General features: G+C 38.6%; 1 protein-coding gene across 2 annotated transcripts; it reads right to left on the reverse strand.

Moving 5' to 3' along the window:
- Window positions 1-2,378: 2,378 nt before the first annotated feature.
- Window positions 2,379-22,498, reverse strand: NDUFA9 (NADH:ubiquinone oxidoreductase subunit A9). 2 transcript variants are annotated; one of them, XM_026106281.2, is made up of 11 exons: window positions 22,356-22,497; window positions 17,450-17,620; window positions 16,516-16,613; window positions 16,233-16,324; window positions 13,186-13,327; window positions 11,826-11,928; window positions 11,017-11,084; window positions 10,798-10,874; window positions 6,692-6,787; window positions 4,592-4,658; window positions 2,379-2,669 (listed from the first exon to the last, which is right to left on the reverse strand). In XM_026106281.2, the coding sequence occupies exons 1-11, from the start codon at window positions 22,414-22,416 to the stop codon at window positions 2,499-2,501; spliced, it is 1,146 nt and encodes a 381-aa protein (XP_025962066.1). In that variant the 5' UTR covers window positions 22,417-22,497; the 3' UTR covers window positions 2,379-2,498. The 2 variants fall into 2 exon arrangements, 1 of the variants encoding a protein (XP_025962066.1); XR_010390834.1 differs by having other exon boundaries at window positions 2,634-2,669; window positions 4,592-4,706; window positions 22,356-22,498.
- Window positions 22,499-22,765: the final 267 nt, after the last annotated feature.

Raw genomic sequence — 22,765 nt, forward strand, 5'->3', positions numbered from 1 at the left:
GATGCTGCAATATCAGAGTCCCAAAGATAGAAAATATCACAGTTAAGGCTTCATACACTGGCTTAATTTCTTCCCCTTGCATGTTATGTTGTGGACTATATTAGAAAATGTGACTTTTACATTCAAGATCTCTGTGCCCTAGAGAGAATGCTTTGGAGGGTAAATAATGAGAAATAATACTGCAACTTCTGCAAGAAAGGAAACAGAAGTGCTATCTAAGGCAAAATACTGTGGAAAATTGAAGACTTTCAGCAACAGCAGCTGAACACTATTGTGACCATCCTCTTAGCAGTATTCCCATGTGGTGTGGAGCAGGTTGCTTAAACCAAATACTTTTCACAGCAGTTCATCACCTGCAAGTTCTCCATTTAGTGGCTGTCTGAATTAAGATTCTGCATTATTCTCTATGTTGCAAATGAAGTTATTGAAAAAGTAGCACTTTAAATGGAAAAAAGAAATCACCAGGTTATGGTAAGCATTCTCAGAATAGCAAGTCATTTCAAATTGGCTTAAACCAGTGCAGCATCGCTTTTGGCAGTTTTCTTCGGCCTCAGTTTGCCATCTGAAAATGGAAACCGTCCATTATCCACGCATGAATATCATGATAATTGTGCACCGCTGCACTCCATGTGAGACAATCCAAAAAATATTAGTTTTCACAGTAGGATTTGAATAACATGCAGTAAATCAAGTATATGCCACATATATTAAATGCGCTCAAATGAGGCTATTTAAAGTTAGGGTTCTATGGAAAAAAACATGCAATCAAGTAAAAAAAAATTAAATCATAACAACAGCTAAGGATCAAATTAACAATATGCACTTCACTTCTAGTTTTTGCTAGCCTTTGAATGTGTGACTTGGCAGGCTTAAAGTGATTGAACTTACTTTATCAAAAAAAAAGAAACAAACAATCCATGAAAGCCAACATGAGTAGGCAGGATCAGAAAATCCACACTATCACATGAACCTGCCTCCTCCCAACAGTGTAAACATTCTCAGGAGTAGGTTGCACATCAAAGAGCAACATGCAGCACCACTGAAATTAAACAAACACTTTGCCTATGGTTTTACAGTAGTTTGGTGACAGCAGAGAAACTGAGATTCTGATCTTTTGCTCCAGCAATGACTGTGATGTAATGGAGAGACTTGTGTGCTGCTTCTCCTAACCTTGACCTTTTTGCCCTTGTTCTCCCCCACACACACCCCCATGCTCCATTTTAATCATCTGCTCAGCCCCAGTCTCTACCTCAGGTTTCTCCACCACCATTAGGCTTCTACCTTTGATATCCTAATCATTTGTCCACCTTGTGCCAGTTCCTCCTCTCCTGATGTCACATCCAACAGAGGCAAATAGTAAGAAACTTGGAGGTGAAAACACAAGATGTTCTGTCACTCACTGCATCCCCTCTCCCAGCCCCAATTAAAACCAGATTTCTCACCAATCTCAGCTCATCCTAGTTAATGCAACTTGGCCTTCTCCCAAAACTAGCAGCTCCCTCAATTCAAGGAATTTCTTCCTTCACTTTTCTTGGAGCCATCAGAACACTGTACTGAAGACAGAAGATCTAGATCTCTGCTCAGTACAGTGCACGAATCTTACTCTGTCCTAAGCTGCACCATACCTAATGGTGCCCCTGTCAAAATTTAACCAAATTCAAAGCACAGTACTTGGTCAAATTCAGGCAGGGTTCTTCCTTTGATCTTTAAATAATAATCGTTATTATTATTATTAAACTTTGAAACAAAGCTCATCCCCCTTGCCAAAAATCAAGGCAATGCCCCAACACATAAGCTTTGAGCATCTCAAAATAATGAGATTCTCAAATTCAAAAATGGAGGAAATGACACATTTCCTCAGGTCTATGAGCCACAGCACATAGATTTATCACAAGAGACCAGGTGATATGCAGTTTGCATGCAACTTTTTTGCCTGTCTAATCCACCTTTCTTGATCTTAGAAACAGCATATGCTATTTTGGTTGGTATTTTCTATAATAATTCAGCTCAGCGCAGATGGAAAACAAAGCTCAAAAAAGTCAACAGCAACTAAGAAAATGGTTTTATCTTACCTGATAATCTGAATAGATGGTAGTACTGGCTCTGCCTATCAGAAAAAACATATTCCAGACCACATAGTTTTGAACTATAATGTTCAAATCATTTAAGGAGAGCACTTACTAAAACCCAGTGAAAGGCTTGCTTTGAGAGTATAGGGAGAAAGTGACTACAGAGACACATTGCCCCTCACCCCAATATTTTAATGCTCACAAACTAAGGAACAATATGCAAATTTGCTTCATGGTCTTTTAAAGAGAAGAATTACACATCACTGAGATTCTTCCATAATTAAAAATGAGACAGTAACACCAGTGAAATATAGTTTATGTGATTAACAGATTTTACTCAGTATGTTTACTCAGTATGAACCGTGTGGTTCTCCAAACTAGGTCACAGAAAAGCAGTTTAAGAAGCATGAGTAACCACCTTGGCAACTGTTACATGGAATATGTCTTTGCTGGTTTTGCTTCCTCCAGCTCAGCCTCCAACCAGCGGTATCTGCGGTGACGGCGCAGAACTTCAATTGCTTTTTGTTCTAGAGGTGTTGGTTGAATACCCAGGTCCTCCAGACCAGGAAGATCAGGAAATGTCATATCAGTTGTGTGAAACTTTTAAAAAATAAAAAATGAAAATAAAAATAAAAAAAAGGAGAGAGGGGAAGTCACTTGACAGAATGAACAGCATTACAGTCAATGTAATTGTGCACATACTACAAAATACTATGTACTTACACCTGAGATCACCTTTTTCTTTTATGGAAACAAACTAGCACAAATTGCTAGTACTAGAAAAATTTTAATACATCTCAAAACAATTTTCTACAGATGGCAAGTCCTGGGAGATTCAACTGCAATTACTCAGATTTTCATTTGAAACACTCCTTTTAACAAAGGCTAATGAGGCAAAATGTTTCCCCCAAGAAAGAACCCTACAATACAACACACTACTATATCTTGTACTCGATCTGAAGAACTGTTATCCATCCCAAATCCCTGACCATTATTTTGGGTGTTTGTTTTTTCTTGGGAGGAATGAACAATTCAACATCGCCCTACAGAACTGTGGCATAATTTTCAGAGATATTAAGCACCTAATCTACTTCAATAGGAGGTTCAGATGTTCTGCATCTCTACAAAACATCCTTCAGATTTGGATTTAGGAATGAAGAGCAGTAACAGATGCAAAAATTTTCTTCATTTTCTCCCCTTCATCTAAACATTATCAGGAAGTTTAGGTCAAACTTATAAAGGCATATTTGAATTGGAATCATATAAATCCTACTTCATCAAGAAAATTCACATTGAATTATCACCTTTGATAGGTTGGTTTACTCAGTTTATAGTTTAAAACAGGTTACTGCTACGGTAAAAATCATATTTAACGACCATATTTTCAACACATATGACCTATACCTTAGCAAACTGGGGCCTGTGTTAAAGTAGTATTCCCTGAAAGGTCAATCACATCTGATTTTGTGTGTACTATTTGAGGCTGAAAAGCTGGGAAAGGGGGGAAGAATCAGACACAGGAGTGACTTGCCATGCTGTAGCTGAATTGCAGTAGTTTTAGAGACTGGTGCATGGTTCTTCTATGAAATATGTATTACCCTATAAACTACAAAGGCAGTTAGAAGTTTTCAGAAGATGTTATGTCTACAGCCTGGGTCATTACAGTCAACAGAGTGATGGTGGCAAATCTCTCTTGCATGGGGGAGCGTCAGTGGTTTGAAAAAAAGCTTTGCACTTGACCATGAATAAAACTTAACTTCTTTACTTACTGCCCATGGTTTTTCAAAATGATTTACAACAGAATAGGAAACTGCTGTTTATTTCACAGAAGGATAAATTTAAACATAGAAAGTAATTGCTTACAGCTATTCAATAAGTAACCTTAGGATCAAGGTCAGAGTGCACAACTCTACCTTTGCTAACTTGCACACAGGCCAATAGTAGATTTAACAAGTATTAATGTCAAAGCTGTTTCTTTACTTGCAGTATGTTTTTTGCAACTTATTTGTCCACATACTCCACTACTCACATACTCTGAGAAGTCAGGAATAAACATGAAGCTACAACTTCTTCAATAGTTACAGAGTCTAATGTTAAGCACAAATTTTGGCTGTAACCAATGCAGTTAGTTTAACTTGAGTTGTTAAAAAATTCCATTATCTGGATAGCATAAGCACAATTTGAATGCAGCTAGAGGTACCTAAACTCACTAGTTACCTAAAGTGGGGAGCATCCATCCCCAAGGAGGAAGGCGGGGGGGGGGGGGGGAAGGAAACAGCTGCACATTGGATCTCTACTTTGGCTTTTCTGTTTTGAATACTGCTTTTTTGTTTGAGGGGTTTTTGTGTTTTTGAAAAAGCAAGCAGCCTTGACTCGTTTTAACACCAGGAAGGATGGGCCCTCCCCCACCATGTTACCTTTTGCTATATAACTAGTCATTTCAACCACAAAGTTACAAGTGGAGGTTACAAGCACACAGCAAAACATTCCCAAGAACAACTCTAGCGCTGTCCTACACTTACCCGATCCACTTTGTCTCGTGTTAACCATGGTTCAAATGGATTAATCTCAAAGCATCTTGCAATTAAACTGTAATCAGAAAGAGTATTGTAGAAGTACAGTCATTATCGAGACGCACTGAAGAAAATAAGAATTGGTAAGAGCATTTCAGACTCAATCTGTCCAGAGTGAGCAAGAGGTTGTTTCATAGCTGCTCTTCTAACCTAAAAATTCATTTAAGCAGTGAACAAGCAAGTCAGCAAGTTCTTAGCTGCACTTCTGGGAACTCTAACTTTGCTACCAAATTCTTCAATCTCCTATTCTTCCACTTCTGAAGGGAATGGATGAGCAGGTATCTGGAAGTAAAACCATGCCTTCGTGAGTGGGAAAGGCAAACTTCCACTTTCAATGCCCCACACACCACAGGGTTCAGTCTTGCCCGGACCTCTGCTCCCTGGTAGTGTAGGCAGTAATCCAGTTAGTCACAAACTCTGATTCATTGCCTCCACGGGAAAACATACTTGCTGACAACTAAATGATTTAACAGTCATATAAACAAGATGGAATCTGGAGCAATCTACATCTATAAAAAGGAAGAGGATCAGAGTACTTGCAGTTTCCTGAAATGAAACTTCCCTTCAAAATAAGTAAATCTGGCAGAGAAAAGAAAATAATATAACAATTTTCTTCAGTGTCTCAGGATCAACGGTATTCAAGGTAGCACAGAAGTGCTCACTTGGCAGGCTAGGAGCTCAGATAATTAAGTTGCTGCACATAAACAGAGCTAGACCTATCTGCCTTAGATGCATCTTTCCTCAAAAATATGAAATATTACTTAGTTTAGCCTACAAAGAAAAAGGCTTAACATGGCCTGAAAAGAATGTAAACTAATAAGAATAGTAAACAGCCACATTGTTACTTTTCAACAAGCTCCCCTGTGTCACCTGAGCCATGTTAAGCTACTGATGTGTCTATGGCCAATTTCTTCAGGAACAGTTCTAACAGTTTAAGATGTTGTTCCAGTATTATTCATCATCAGTTACATGAATGCAGCATGGAGACCCATTAGAAGATTGGTAGGAGGGTTCTAACACTGGTGACTTTTTTAGCTAAGTAATTTACGTTGTACTAAAATGAAGGAGGACCAGCACTCAAAACATTAACACATCTCAACAATGCCAAGGGTAACTTTTGAAATGGTGTTTAGCGCTCAAGGTAGCTCTTCAGAAGAATGTCTGATTATACCTCAAGGACAAAGCCCAGGCTCAGATTTGTACTACACTTTTTAATGCACTATTACTCACTAGTTATGGTGTAGCAAATCAGTCTCCCCCCTCATTTATCACCCCAGCGCCTTCAGTGTGTAAGATGTACAACTGCAGATGACGTTCAGTGCATGCAAACTGAGCCTTCACAACACATCTACTGTAGTCATCTGAAGTGGTACTACACCTTTCTCTTAATCCCTCCCCATTTATTACTATCTTCTAAAGATGTTACTACCCTCATATCACAGATGACAAAGAGATGTGGGCTTGCAACTGCATTGCTCAAATTCCCAGGCCAGCATCTCGATACAAACTTACCTCCACCACTGTTTCAAATCAAAGGACTGAACTAGAACAGTCAAATACACACATACACATCCTTATACGAATTCTGCTTCCAGGATGGCAGTGTTCAATAGATGGGAAGGAGAGCTAACAGTAGAAATACATTAAGCAGCTGTAAAAAAAAATCTGTCAGAGCCTACAGTCAACAGCATACACACAGATTTTCTCTGTGGTACTATTAAAAGTTCGCTTAATTTTCTAGTAATAGTCTATACCTAGGACCTTTTACTTCTTCTTGACTCAGCAAAAGCAAGGCCATTCAATAACTCTGTAATAAATAGTTAAGTCTTTTACAAGTACACATTTAATACCCTGATTCCTAACAGGCAGACTTGCTGCTTAGCAGAAAACTCAAGTTAACTCATGAGTACTCAGGCAAAATCCAGTCTTCACAACCCTACAATATTAAATAACATTGACAACATTAATATTAATTGACCAATGCAATAGTTATTTATGTTTCTGTGCTACTTGATGGATCATAAATTCTTAGAGAAGGATTCCACTTACTGATAAAGAGGACGTGGAAGTGGATATGGGAAAAAGGTTCGAAAGGAAACAGCATAGATGTACTCTACCAAGTCATAAAGGAGGTATCGATTAGGTCTGAGGGAAAAAAAAAAACAAAAAAAACAACAAACAGTAGGCAAATTAGGCTGGTTTTTTTTTTCTTCTTTTTTGGGGTGGTGGTGGTGTTCAATTTCTTGTCTCTTGCTGCAAATATTTAAATATAGCTATCAATGGCCTGTTTTCTTCATTCTAAATGATTCGTCATTTTCCTCACAAAAGGGGAGCAAATTCTGGTTCTAAAGATTCTATACTGTTTGAAACAAAGAGAAATTAAATTAGAAAAACATATCAAACACCAGTGATGGTAACAATATACTTCATCAATTGCAAAATTGTTTCAGTAGACAATGAAATTTATTCTGAATGCTTTTAAAGCACACTTTTAAAGTGCTTCCTCCATGTAAGGACTGATTGAAATTCCAAATACCAGATTTTCAGCACTGGAACAGGACTGAGTTTGTAGAAGCCCGTTCAGCACCCTGCAATAGAAGGAAGCCAGAAAACAAACAGTGAACTTAATGAGGTTTGTTAACAAAACATCCCATCTTTGGTAACAAATGGCAGCAAAGAAATCAATTCACTTGACTAAGAACATGGCGTTCTCTCCAAGAGCAAGAGGAAGAACCTAAGATAAATTCCCCCAAAAGAATGCATTTATCCTTCCAAAAATGGAGGGAAGGAAGCAATCAAGTTGCTTGCATGCTTGCAGTAGATTAAGAGAAACATACACCATTGGGAGTTCCCATTCCTTTCCTGTTATGGCTTTGCCTTGGCATTTTAATATTCTGGCTTCATAGATGGCTTAGACTGACAGAAAAATCTCCCTTGGCTTTTAAGACAACTTGCTGGTATTTCAAAACATTCTGAAAATCTTCATGATGACACCCCAGAATACATTGCTGAGCTCCGGCATGCCACTTGGTGTTTCAGCCTTCAAAATTCCATCCTGCTGTTTATAATCAGAAGAGCAGTAAGCACACCAGAAGTGTTTTTCTCCTAATGATCTGCTATCACTTTTCAGCTAAGCTGAAGGCCTCAATGAGATGACAATCCCCTTGCAATGCACAACTTCCTAAACATAAGACCAAACCTTTTTCATCTTCAACTTTTTTTTTTTAAAGTAACAGACACTGAATTACTGTCAGATCTCAAATCCCAGAAGAATGCAACCACGTTGGCGTAGACAGTTTAAAGATGCAAAACTATTCAAACAGTCCAGAAATCCAAGGCTGTGATGCAAGTAACATGCATTTCAGTTTGATAAATCAAATATCTTATTTCAAGGTTTGAGGTTCCAGGCATCCACACTGAGGCTTCAGTACACTTGCTCTTCAGAGCAAACAGCAATGTGCATAACCACAAACTAAACTGGTTGGTTGATGCTAGAAAAGGGAGGAAGCCCCAAATCACCTTTTTCTTCTTCTTTTTTAGTTTTTAAAAGCTAAATTAGGGCAACACATTCTCAAAGCTAAGTGAACATATTCAGGAGAACTCAAAAGAAATCAGCACTTGCACACATCCTTACCAAGTTGACCTCGGTGTTTATAGAACCTGTGAGATTTGAATTTATGAAGTTACATTAAAGGAGTATCATCAGAAACAAGGTATTAGTTTTCCTCTTTTAATAAAACTTCTGAGAAAGTTACACAAAAAGTGGATAACATTAATTTACTTATTCAGCTGAGAAAAAAGGAACTGAAGTATTCATCAGCGATTTTTACCACATTTGCTGCCCTTATATCTTAACATTCTCATGCTTATTTATCCAAAGCTAGTAAAAGTAAGTTTCAGTTCCACCCTAATAGATGGGAACACTTGGGGCAATATAGTATAGCCATACTTCAAAATGTGAGAATAAAGAAAAATACTGTTTGCTTCTCTACACATTACTGTATAGTAACAATACAACATCACTAAGAAACTAATCACATTGAAGCATAAGCTCTACAGAGCATTAGCATTCAAGATGCAAGATTTAAAAAGGGGATGAAGCAAAACCAAGGTGGAAGAGAGGGGAAGAGTGAAAAATGTAGAAAATGTAGAAAGTCCTCAGTCATTCAGAAATGGCAATGACACCACCAACTGTTATGGTTAAAGTTGCATTCTACCACAGAGTAGAGCAATATTCTTTTACAAGATCAGTATTTTAAATCTCAAACTGCTAACTCCTGTAAAAACAAGAAAAAAAAAAAAGCCTTATACAGCTTTATTCAAGGGTTACTCTGCAGATTTGATTTGAACCTTCAGTTCAGACAACTATTTGTTCAAAGTCTTTTCAGTCTAGGTGCCTGAAAACTCCGAATTCCTTGCTCTGAAAGTCTGGCACCCTTCCTTGAATTCCTGCCTCTGAAACCTGGCCGTTGAACTCCCGGCCTTCTGCAAACTGCCAAAAAAATGAGACTTTGAAACTTTAAGAACACATTCAAAGTTTAGCCAACTGCCCTTGCATTTGGCTGCAAACAGTGTTCTATTTAGCATGCAATCCTCACTTTCTCCTGCAGTTGGAGCAATTGCTTCTGCTGAGCCAAAGTAAGAAAGCCAAAAGCATCTCTCTTTCCTTGTCTGGTAAAAGTACTTTGGGTACATGTTGACTCATATTCAAGTTTGCCACCAGCAAATAAAGCAGTCACGCAAAAGGTTAATTCCAACACATCTGTGCTGGCTGGAAAGACTTCCAAATCAGGTGCATTTCTGCATTGATTGTAACTATCTGATACAAACGTATCTGTTTTCTTCAATAAAAAGTCTTTTTAAATGGCTGGCTAGCACTGGTTTCCACTTGCTTAACGTGGCACTTGACATCATCCCAGTGATTTGAAAGCAACTTCAGGTTACTTAACATCTCATCACAGCTTTTAGTTCTTTCAGACTCTTGTTGCCTTCTTCATCTTACTTTGCCAGTTTTTGAGTAAAAGCTCCTCAGCATGACCCACAAGAAGTTGAAGACCTGCAGCTTTTTCCAGTACACCAGTACCTAGCACAACCAGCCCGGCTGCTAGAACATCTTCCTCAACAACTTAACCATATAGTACTGAAGAAAGTGAAAGACTAACCAGCAACGATCTCTGCACTACAGGGGTAAAGAGCTGCCACTGTAAGAGCATCAGAAAATGAGTATGGAAAAACAAAAAAGTCACTGACATCCCTTTTGCAAACTCCAGACAGTAAACATATTTCCAGTGTAAAAGGGGAGAAGACAAAGATAAGCATACAATGGAAAGGAGGGGTGTTCAGCATCATTTGCAACTTGGCTAATTAGCAACTGTTTTCTTCTTCAATGTATGTAAAGCTCCTTTTGCCACATATATAGGACACAGACCAACTCCAATGCCACATTACAATATTGAAACATGAATCTTTGCCTTTACCGTGCCATTTTTTCTTAGAGCTAATGACCTATTCTACCTTGGAGTTTTTGTATTCAGACTATTCAAAAGGTTCTACTGCCTCTATCTGTTCTTATTCCAGGTCATTTTCCACACATTTTAAGCAGAATTTTCTCCAAAGCTATAGCTTTCTCCATTAGTAGATATAAGTATCTGGCCCTGCTTTTAAATTCTGGAAAGTTCTGTTAAAGTTTTGTTTACTCTTTCAATTCTTTTACATGATACTGACTATCGGCATGGATTTTATTCCTCAGTTCCGTAAAATAAGTATCAGTTTTTTTCATAAGCAGTCCAGGAAACAAGTTTTATATCACGTCCAACAGATACCTATCCTGGAACATCAGACATGCTGAACTCAAACTGTTTGCCAACAAGCTGAATCCCTCTCTTCCACCGATCTATCTTGACTAGTAAGTTTTTCAAGACTGCCCATTTCTTTGTATGAATACACATAACATTAAATGCAATGGGGCCCAAACTAGGTTCATCAGCATATTCACAGTAACAGCTTGAGTCACTTCTCCTCCCAAAAAGGAGGTGGAATTTACTGCAGCTCAAACTGTGTGTATGGATGGAGAAATTAAATGTGTTGTGCAGCATGCCAAAAAATGACACCAAAAAGAAGTACTTCAGTTAATTAGAATCAGACAAGTAACCTACCCAGCCAAGGCGTAAGTTTTTCCTTTAGCATCAGGATCCTTAATGGCATTAATAATTGCCTTTGCAACATCAACCACCTGCGAGAAACAAATTGGAAAAACTACCTTTAGAAAACACGAACGTACAGACAAACCCTTCTTCCAGAAGAGATGGGGGAGAATTCCTCTCACACATGCACACATCAGGTTTGGGACTGTCTTGTTTTTCAGTAAAACTTACATATATTGGTTGCTTCACTGTTTTTTTTCCCATGGAAAGAAGAGGCACACCACCAAACCAGCGCATGTCTGAACAGAGAGACATAAATAATTTAAGAATAAAATTGCTGAATCCTTTCAACAGTCAAATAACTGACATGCTGCACTGCAGCAAAACAAATCCAGAGTGCACTGACAGTGTGGATATTTCCTGAACAATGACTTTATTAAAACAAAAAAACAAACAAAAAAACAAACAAACCCTACTATCCAACTTTAGTACCTCTGTTTTCAATTAACATTTGGTTTTCTTATCAAAAACCACCAGACAATTGTATTTACTGCTTCCCCAAAGTGGTTCAGAGCTCTCTCAACTTTGTGAGACAGAAACAAATTCTGCTGTATGTTGTCTAGCAATTTTGCTGCTGATACAAAGCAACAGTAATGACTCTGATATATCAGCCCAGAAGAACTCAAGTCAATTTTTCCATTCCAGCATTACTAATGTGAAAAACTCATTTCAGAGGTAAGATTTCAAAACTTAGCTCAGACATTAGCTCAGAACAATCTAAACAAACAGCAACAATATATAAAATCATCAGTCACTTAGTCTAATTGAATTCAAAAAGAATTAAGAAGCTACCATTTCATCATAAGGTGAAAATGTATTATATTTTCACTACACAGTGCACAGTACAGCTAACAAAACACAGTCTATTTCTGATAAAAATATACCTCCCTGCTTTTCAAAGAGAAAATACTGCATTTTCCCCTTTCTCCTCTAGATACAGGTAAACAAACCAGATAGAGTTTTATTTCAAGAATACATACTTGCATAATGATTGAGAAAGCGGTCCTCTCTCCCAAACATCTCGGAGGGCTTCAGAATTATAGCATCTGGCAATTCTTCCCTCACTGTTTTCTCTCCAACTGCCTGTCATTAAATTAAGATGAACATATGAAGTAGTTGTAAATTGGATCCATTCTGAATAGGCCAGAATAGGATACCCTTTCAGAACATAGTGCATCCTGACTACAGCACTCAATGAAATAATACTGGCAGCAGAACAAAACTATTTCTATTTGACCAATTTCAGCTTTGCGATGTTTTGGTAAGAAGCAGGTCTCACAGAAAGCCCCAGAAGTCCAATAAGCACGTAGATAATTTATAGCTGAGATCCGGTATGGTTACACATTTAAAGTGACTAAGCTCAAAAAGTGAAGAAAGTACTAGATACTTCTCCAGCATGTCAGTATCTCTTAGTACTTCTCCAGCATAAGTCAGATCAGGGTTTGGAAGAAATCAGAACATTTACAGATCCCTACTATATTACTGGAACACTCTAAGAACAGCTTATGTACAATTTAAAATTCAGTGGCAGCTATCTGCTTTCCACAGGGGGCTGGTCAAAACAATAAAGCCTACCTATCCTAGAGAGTCACTGCACATTGATGGATACCATATTTTATCCCTGCTTTGAAAATTGTGTTCATACTATAAAGTAAACCAACACAATCCAGTGGGCTTAAAAAAAATCTGAAACTCAGACAGCAGCCATCTGGAAAAAATAAATAAATAAAAGAGCAAGAGAAAGAGAGAGAAAAGCAATACCAGAAACTGATCCCTCCTGATTACAAAAAAAAAAAAAAAAAAAAAAAAAAAAAAAAAAGGGAGAGAGCAAGCGAGAGAGCGGGCATGCGCAAAATTTTTCTTTTTTCTTTTCTTTAACTGAAACAGCTAACAATCCCACTACAAAGACCTATTATTGTGTCACTAATCTGTCCTTGCAGGAGTCATTTTGGCATCAACTACTTACTTATATCTGCTAGGTCATTCCAGTCTTAGATGTTAAGACTGATTCCAGATCGCTGTCCATCACCAAACTAATTCCTCTTTCCTAGTGACAGTAATTGTACGTGCAGACATATTCAAGGATAGAAGGAAGGAAGGGTTTTAAGGAATACATAATCTACTTCCCTTCAAAGCAGAAGTACTAAGCAGGATTTGTAGTTCCAGGAAGCACATGTTTTAAGATCATAACGCACAGAAATTACTTTCAGCTGAGGAAAACATTCTTTAGTAGAGAAAATTCATACAGAAATCTCCTTCAAACAGATACAGTTAAAAAAAAAAAAAGAGAGAGAGAGAAAGAGCTCTCCAAAAGTATATTCAAAAGAATTCCATACTTACTTTACTTCTGAGGTATTTGGATGGACTCTTCATGTTAGCATTCAGGTGAGATATGTGCACAAGTGTTTCCACACCAGCTTCCCTAGTTACCTGAGCAATAATTCTAGGAATATTTACAAATTCATCTTCAAAACTGAAGTTTCTAAAACAAGACAAATACAAATTTTAATTTAAGAGCAATAGTAGTTGCCAACCAATAGCAACTAGTAACATGCTCATTGTTCAGTTATCACCTGAACATACTTCACAAACTTATTTTAATGCCCTTTGTTAGCAAGTTTTCTTTATTGAGAGACTCTTCATAAAACAAAAACATAATGCAAATCAAATAAAACAGTAAGCTGCAATTATAGCAACAGTATCACCTGTTTTTTCTCTATTAAGATTAAATCACTATTTGAAAAACTCTTGCCCATTTCTCTGTGACAAACAAAAACTCTTCCCAATTGAAAACAGATATTTTTTTAAAGTGCTGCTTTTTAAAATCTGAGTAAAGCTATCTGTTTTCACAACACCTGTTAAAAATCTGACTTTGATGCCCTCAATTACAGAGGAGCTCAAAAATCCTGAGCAGTCTCAGAGATTGGACAGACGCTGGAATTGGAAACTGGACAAAAACAGACCAAAGAACTCACGAGTACTTAAACAAATGAAAAATTTTACATAGATGGAGCAGTTACAACAGTTTCATAGCAGCTGTAAGGGACTTCAAGGAAACGCGTGCAGAGGAATACTGAGTTTACGGCATTCAAGGGGCCTAAATCAGGGGATTCAACTGTAATCTCGTTTGGCATCTGATCAAAAATAATACAGAAGCTCAGTTTCCAAGCAAAACTGACACTATAGCCTGGCTACAATCCCCAAATTGCTTCCAGCTATCCCAAGCCTGGGGGGGGGGGAGGAGCACAATTGACTTCTCATGTTTCGATACTGTCCTTGTAAACACCCTGCTCCATCTTTTACGTCTGCTTTTGGGTAACAGACATTTTGTTCAAATGCCTATCTCTGTCCTTACCTACTCCTACAACTCTTCAGATCCCTCCAGAGTCTAAAGAAAGCCTTAAAAATAAAAAGTTATTTTAGACCCATCAATAACTAATCTGATCCTGGGAACCATTACTCCTGTTCTACTCACAAAAATAGATTTTGGAAACACACAAGAATGAACGACATCCCTCCTGTAGCTATGGAGTTCTCAAACAACATAGTATACACAGATGAGACTGTATACTAGTACTAGGCAAGGAGGAAAGTATTTAATGGCAGGCTTTACTTTTTTTGACTGATTTACATTTCTAATCTTACTTTTTTTTTCTGGCTTATGTTGTTCATACATTTTGGGATGATTACAACGGTTAGTCTTACCTCATATTTACCTGGCCACAGAATTTCACAGAAGGGTTCCAGCATCACCATTGATGTCGACACGGCAGTTAACATATATGATAAGGGTTTCTGGGCAATATAGCAGTAACTATTGGAAAACCTAAACATCCTTAACACGTACCAAGACCTCTCTCTGTTTTTGGCATTGTTGAAAGAGACCACAGTGACTAGGTTTGGGGGTTTTTTTTATTTGAGTGAATGTTTGATTTTTTTATTGTTGTTGTACTTCCAGAAGGCTTTATTTCAATAACCAAGGAGTCCTCCCTTACATAAACCATGTATTTCACATGAGCCCAGAAATTTGGAGGAAGAAAGTGCACATGAAAAACATATCTGAACAATAAATGGAGATTATGTAGTTAACAATTGTTCACTTCTACTCTGACAGCACTAGGAGTTTAAAGTTTCATATTTGTATTTTAGTAACAGTATGCACTAATCTTGGCAGGTTGGTTTGTATGTCATTACCTATATCCCAAAGTCTGAAAAAGACAAAAAAAAACCCAAAAACCTTGTCAGATGTACAAAATCAAAGTTAAGATGGGTCATGGTCTCTCTCTCTCTCTTTTTTTTTTTTTTCTTCTCACCAATTAAACTATGCTATAAACTCCAGCAACGGGATAAGGGGCTAAATGACATATCAGAAAAAAAAGTGCCTCTGCAAATTTGAATGCCAAATCAAAGTGTCTCAGAGAAATTATATATGATATTTGACTAGACAAGAATAAGTTGAAATGGATGCTTGCCAACAGACATGCTATTTTAGGAAAAATAATTTTAGAATTTGAGACTACAACACCAAACGACTATCCACAAAAACAGTCAACAGAGGCATTAGGCTTACAAACGTAGGTTAAACTGAGATCTACATTGGTTTCTGTCTGCTACAACAGGAAAATTAAGTACTGAATAAAGGCAAATCACACAACTAATGAGTACTTCTCTAGCAGTTCTCCACTAACAAGGCTTTAAATAAAGCAGACTTACTTGCATGCAAAAAAAAAAAAGATTATTACAGGTATTTTTTAACATAAAATAAATATTAGATTTCATGGATTTAAAAAAGGAGCTATTTAGAAGATCAGCAAGTTATCAGTACGAGAAAACTGTTTAAGACACTAATAGTATCTCTGCCAAAATTCTATGAAAGAATGACGTTATTAATCATACCCATAGAAACTTTCCACTAGCTATTCCCATTTATTAACATTTACCAGAGAATAATAAAAACCTGACTGTAGTTTATTATACAAGGTTATAATTCATCAGTACACCAAAGTGATAGCATGGAAGCCCACTTCTGTAACACCATAAATATGAGCCCAGAGATTTGTAAACCTGTATCACCTATAGGAAGCCACCCACCAAATAACATCAGTAAGGTGTACGAAAGCAGTAAATTTAACTGTCTGACAGGGCAAGAGTTGTGCATTAGACAATTACAGAAAGAATGTACTTTCTAAGAGCAGATCATAAGCAAAATTCCAGTTAACCATTCAAAGTAATGGAAGCACTTTTATGCACAAGATTTCAATCTTGTCTCTTCATGGAAGGCGAGTGAAATATCAGTGTCACTGTGTACTGTAAACAGGCTGTAAAATGCTGCGACAACATCCAATACATGTTGCAAATCTATGCATACAGAAAAAAAATGAAATTACTTTGTTTCCCACTCCTTTCCAACAAGATTAATGACCACATTGCTGTGTTCCACGGCTCTTCGGATAGAGTCTTTATCCTTACAGTCCCATTCCTGTAACCAGAGGATCAAATGGGAAATGGATGAGATAATGCGCAAACAGGCATAATCAAAGAAAGCTCTTTCATATCACTTCCATTTAGAGGCTAAACAATAGCTGGAGCTCTGACTTTGAGAATGATTAACAGACTTCCTTGTATAGCAATGGTATTGTATTTGATCTAACGCCAAAGCAAAAGACTTACTAAGAAGAGAAGTTGCCCCAGGTCACCCATCGGTCGCAGATACATGAGATCATACTGATCACAGCGATACGGGATGATTACTTGAGATCCAATGCGACCTAAGTGTTCAAAGAACTTTTCATTTATATCAAACTACTACATAACTTTAAGGAGATAATCTTCTTAATGTATGTCATTTCATTTTTTTCACTGGCATTAAAACACAACAAATAAACACAGATAACTTGAATACTCATCTGCAAAGCTAAAAGCAGTATCATAAAAAGTAGTAACTAATAAATAGTATCATAGGAATTCTTAAGCAGAGACGTACTTGAATAGTTGAGTGAACTAATAATCAAATAAGCTTATAAAACAAAAGATCTTTTCAATCAGTACATATTACAAACCCTAAAAATGTGTCACATCCAAGGATAATCATGTGTATAGATTTTAATTTGCATTTTTAAAAGCTGGATGGAGAAAGTAAGAAGGAAAAAAGAGAAAGAACTATTTAAAAAAAAAACAAATTTATAATCAAATTTATGTATAACTTGATCAGAATCCTAATGAATTCTGATCAAATTCCAGATTGCTGCAAATGTTTTAGTAAAATGTCCTAATATGGCTGAAAACAGAAGAATCAACTATGAGCTTCACTTCTTCTTAGAGTTACATCTCATGAGTTCAAAAAAAAGAATTAAATGAAAGAGAATGACTTATCGTGATGATTTGAGTAACCTCCAAAAGCTTCTGCATTTTCCTGCATTAAAACTATACAGTTTTCACTACTTATCACAGAGGTACCACACAGAACACATCTACACTGCTCAATTTTTAAGATCAAAAAAACAAAACAAAACAAAAGATTTCTAGGGCTATTCTGTAACCCGAAGAAAGACTGGAGTTTGGCTAAGCACCTAAACTTTTAATTGATACTCCTGGGATGTCTTACCTAAACGATTGACAACATATCGTCCCAGGAAACCTGTAGCCCCAAAGACAGTGGCCACGATGCCACTAACAGAGGATCTTCCGCTTCTTCCATGAGGGATTAGTGCATGATGAACTTGGCGGTGCTGCTGCAATCTAGGTGGCAACGCAGCTAATGCAGAAATGCCAGAGCCTACAACACAAAATGGGAGCGAGTATGTGATATAATTTAAGAGTTACTATTGTCAATCCATAGTTAAAGTGAAAGTTATTTTCTCATTACAGACCCATTTTCTCCAACCTGCCTCAGTAAAATTACCCATGCCAAGACTTCTGCAATGCTATTTCAAAGAAATCTGGATAAGTCAGAGGACAATGGGCTTGAGGGAGCTGTGGATAAAAAACAAAGACCAAACTAAGTCATGAAAGGAGCAGACTAAGACCACTGGTTCCTAAACTGCACAGAAAGCTTAACTGGCTAGCATTAGCACATGATGTAAGAGTTATGGCATAAAGTCTAAGCAAATAAAGATTACCAAAACCATGCTGGCTATGGGCAGGGCCCGCTTGAGTACTTCCACACCATGGTCTGTGAACTGTGGCGCAAAGACATCAGAATGGTTCTAGATGCAGTTAACCAGACTTTTCACCCAAGTCTAAAGACAGCAGTCTCAAAGGTTGGGGGAAGCAGCAATCCTCCAGCCTAGAGTAAGGGGAGTAAAGAGATGCAAAGAACCAGATCCATGTGATATGGAATAATGCCCATTTTCTCAAGAAAGAACAAGCTATGGAAAGTTGAAAGCCACTGAAATTAAGCATTGCTAGGATAGTGATATAAATTGACAAGACAGCCTGAATAGGGAGCCTGAAGAGAAGAAACGTACTTTCTTTCCAATCAAGTTCGACAAAAGGAACAAATAAACTCCTTTTAAGAGATTCTTGAAATCAAAATTTTTTAATGTTGTTGCACGTCCATGCTCTTACCTTCCAAGGACAGGTGAAAAAGTAAGGAATGGATGAGTCGTAGAGTGCACAAACACACTACAGACATACTGCAGCCGACAAGAGCAGACTGTAAGAGCTGTCTTTACAAAATCAGCTTGAGGATGTAACAGAAAACCAATAACCGACATTTGAACTTTTAATAAATCACGGCCATAAGCATTTTCTGGATAAGGATAAACAAGTTTCACCTTCCTCCTATCAACCCAAGTGACAAGAATCACAGCAAAAACATAACCAGTATTTGATATCAGAATGACAAACGGGGATAACAAAAAAAAATCCTACTTGCGCAGTGAGGGAGTTAATTGGATCCAGATACGGCTAGGAATTGCCAGGTTGGGCAGTAGCATTGATGTTATAGCCATGACTTTCTAAGGAGATAAAATAGGCAGGGTATGTTTGAACATAAAATACATTTTATTAGATCAGCTGATACAACTGAAACCAGAAAATCCACCAGTAAGATTTCAGTGCCTGAAGGAGGAGTATCTATGCCCAAAAGTTTGTCTATCCTTCTCTCTCCTTCCCTCAAGGAGGCAGTTTGACACCCACCTAGTCAAAGCAAGCAATAGCAGATACACATTTAGACTTTTATCAAATTAATCTAATACTAATAATCTAATAATTTTGTCCCGTTTCTATTGGCCAATTGGCATAAAACATTACCTATACAAACACCAAGTAGGTATATGACTTCCTAAAATGCAACTCTCCCATGAAAAGGAATGAAGCTTAAGAACAGTGAGATTGGGCATGGTGTCTGTCTCAAAGTGACAGATAGGCAAGGCCTCTCCATTGCCGAAATGAAGGCCTTGAGATTAACTATGAAAAAAAATACACTCTGTGATAAGCATCCATTCAAAAACAGAGCTTGCCAAAAATCTGCTGGAGTTTAATGGAAGAATACCTACATTTATAAGAACCTCTGTTCATAAAAAAAGCTATCCTTTCTCTATTTAGATATTAATGAGACTGGACGTTATGAAGCATATTTTTTTTGTGAGCGTCACACAATCCTTCTGGTTTTGCTAGAAAAACACATTGAACTCCCAATCGAAAAATTTACCATAAGTTTTTATTTTCAGAATCCTGTTTACTTGGGGTTTTTTGTGTTTAAACAAAAAAGAAAAAAAAACTCACTAAAGAACAAATTTGCAAATGAAATCAGGAGTATATACCAAATGCTTGGCAAAGAATAAAGCCAATGGCAATGCTGTGGGTTTCTGGATAGCTGAGATAAAGTAAGCTAAACGTTAGTGGCTGACCAGCTGGAGAAAAGCTTTGAAGGGAAGGACCTAGGGGTCCTGGTGGACAAGCTGAACATGAGCCAGCAATGAGGCCTCGTGGCAAAGAAGGCAAACAGCATCCAGGGCTGCACTAGGAAGTGCGCTGTCAAAAGGTTGAGGGAGGTGATCCTGTCCCTCTACTCAGCCCTGGTGAGGCCACATGGAGTACTGCGTCCACTTCTGGACTCTCCAATACAAGTGAGACATGGAGCTACCCGAGCAAGTCCAGTAAGGGCCACAAAGATGATTAAGGGACTGGACCATCCCTCATATGATGAAAGGCTGAGAGAGCTGGCACTGTTTAAGCTGGAGAAGAAAAAAATTTAGCAGGGGATCTTATCAAGGTGTATAAACATCTGAAGGGAGGGTGTAAAGAGGATGGGGCCAGACTCTTTTCAGTGATGCCCAGTGATAGGATGAGATGCAATGGGCACAAACCGAAATGTAGGAAATTCCACTTGAATACAGAAAACACTTCTTTACTGTGAGGGTGACTGAGCACGGGAACAGGTTGCCCAGAAAGGTTGTGCTGGTTTCCATCTTTGGACATACTGGATAGCAGAGGGTTTGGACCAGATGATCTTCAGAGGTCTCTTCCAACCTCAACTTTTCTGTGACTCTGTAAAGGGTAATATTGTTGCAGACAGTTGGATGAACTTGCTACCTTCATTCTTGTAGCGTTCTAATAACCATATTTTTACTATTTTGTTTTAGGACAGGCTCACTCAAAGAAAATTATTTGGTTCTTTATAATTACTTGGATTCCTTCATGTGCACTAAATAGCTGCTTTGTATCCTGTTCGAGATGGTGAAAGACAAAGCTGGGTGACTCACAGTACTTTCAGTACTTTGTTCATGTACATTTCTCCTTCTCAAGGTTTGAAGAAAACGTGCACAATATGCATATTTAAAGAATTACCATTATCTTCATTATTGATAGCTGAGAACATTTCAGTCCTTACAATACAACACCCAAGAGGAACAAGACTTTAGTTCACTGCAAGTATGTTACAAAACTCATTATTAAACAGATCAGCCTATGTAAGAAGGGCAAGAAAGTTAATCTGAAAAATTTCTATACCTATCTTTCAACTGCTTAAAGATTTTTCTGCTATTTCTACAAAAATTGTTGATGACAGACTCTCTCTGTTGCTACCACTGTCACGTTAACAAATAACATCCAATTACTGTCTTGTTTCTATCTACCTATGTGTCCATACACCTGCTGTTATTTGCCTCACACTGTGATCTCTTTAGGGGTGTACATCTTTTTTGTTTCATAATTGTACAGGAGCTTCACAATATATCACAATCTAACTAAATATGACTAAATGCCCAACTACCACTGCAATACGAATAACAACAAAGATGAAGAAACAATGAATAAGTGAAAAGCTCATCTCTTCAGCTCTATAGTTTTAAGGGTATCCAACATCCAATAAAAGCAAGCTAGAGAAATCCTGCTGCTATATTCACCACCAGGAAAAGCCCTTTATGCGGTGTGGAGCCCTACCAAAATGCAAGGCTAAGTAAATCCAGATAACGCGAATTAAAAGAGCCCTACAGCTTTCACAACCCATATTAGTGTTTCCAGGTTGAGCACACTGCTGAAAGCTTTTTGCCCTATGCTTGTGTGCAACACAGACTTGCCCAGGGATTCCGCCCCAGAACAGTAGGATTCTATCTTCCTCACTGACTAGAGTCCATTTGTCACTGGATACTTATTCTTACAATCCTTATTTGAAGCTGGTTATGAACATTGATCAAAATAAAACCTCAAAAGTCCACAGTAAACCAGAATCATCTTACTCTTGGAAGAAAGCACTACTGCAATTAAGAGTGTGTTCTGCACCTTTGCCACCCAAAAAATTCCATTTGCTAACTCCTACTTTTCATAACAGAGGAGTATGTGCTGTACCTGAGTAATTAGAAATGGGTTATGTTTTGGTGGCAAAGGCCCAAATTCAGAATTGTAATATAAATTTGGCACTTGAGCATGCTTACAGACCTAGGCCAAACTGTAAAGGTTACCTACAGAATCATGAAAATAATCTAAACCTTTAGCCTGCAGGACAGCATTTCATACACAGAGATTTTGACAGTCCCACTGAAATATTATTATTACACAGATAAGCTTGTAGCTTGAGTAAATTCCATGTTTCACTGCTGGCTACAAACTTTGGATCCCCAAAGAGGGGTTAGGCAAAAAATAGATGGCTTCTACCATAATGCATCATTTTAGCCAGCTACTGTCCAGCTGCAGCCCTATGAGCTCCCTCACCCAGCTCTATCCCGAGAAGGGTGCAGTGAGAAGAGCGCAGCCCACAGGAATAGGTTGGCACAGCACTGCACAGCCTATGCACCCTGCTTTCTCTCAAAGCAAAGTATAACGCAGAGGCGGGCAGGCGCGGAGCTGCCACACACCCCCGCCCGGAGGCAGCCAGGACCACGCTGGAACTAGCAGTTACAGGCAGCATCCACCGGCCTGTCGTGTCCTGTCCTGTCCTACCTCGGGCCGCCCAGGTGGAGGGCGCAAGGGCAGCCTGGCTGCCAGTGCTCCCCCAGGCAGAAGAAGCACCACGACTAAGGACGAGACGCAGCAGCCCGCAAGCCGCCCTCAGCAGCGGTGACACTCACCTGCCCTTGACGGCGACAACAAACCGCGGGAAGGCCACCAGCAGCGCGCCACAACCGCCATCTTGCCTTACCCACAAACCCTCACGCCGGACGGCATGCAGGCAGGGCCAAACCTGCCCGCCTGCTCATGCGCAGGAGCAATCGGCTCAGCGGGAACGGTTGGTGGAGAGAAGTGTCTGTCAGGAGTGTCTGTGCAGAGCCTTAGGGCGCATATGGTCACTGCGCATGGGCACAAGGTGGCTGCCGCCGCAGGTCGGTGGTTGAGCTCGCTCTTCTGAGATGCGGCTGTTAGCAGTGCTCAGCCGCGCGCGCGTCACCTCCACTGCTTTCCGCATCTGCCCGGTTTGGGGCCGTCTGTCAGGGTACCTGGGGTGGTTCAGGTCAGATTTATGAAGGACAGGTGGGTTTAG

This window comes from Dromaius novaehollandiae, chromosome 1 (genome assembly GCF_036370855.1).
Source record: "Dromaius novaehollandiae isolate bDroNov1 chromosome 1, bDroNov1.hap1, whole genome shotgun sequence".
In the NCBI taxonomy this organism is placed as follows: domain Eukaryota; kingdom Metazoa; phylum Chordata; class Aves; order Casuariiformes; family Dromaiidae; genus Dromaius; species Dromaius novaehollandiae.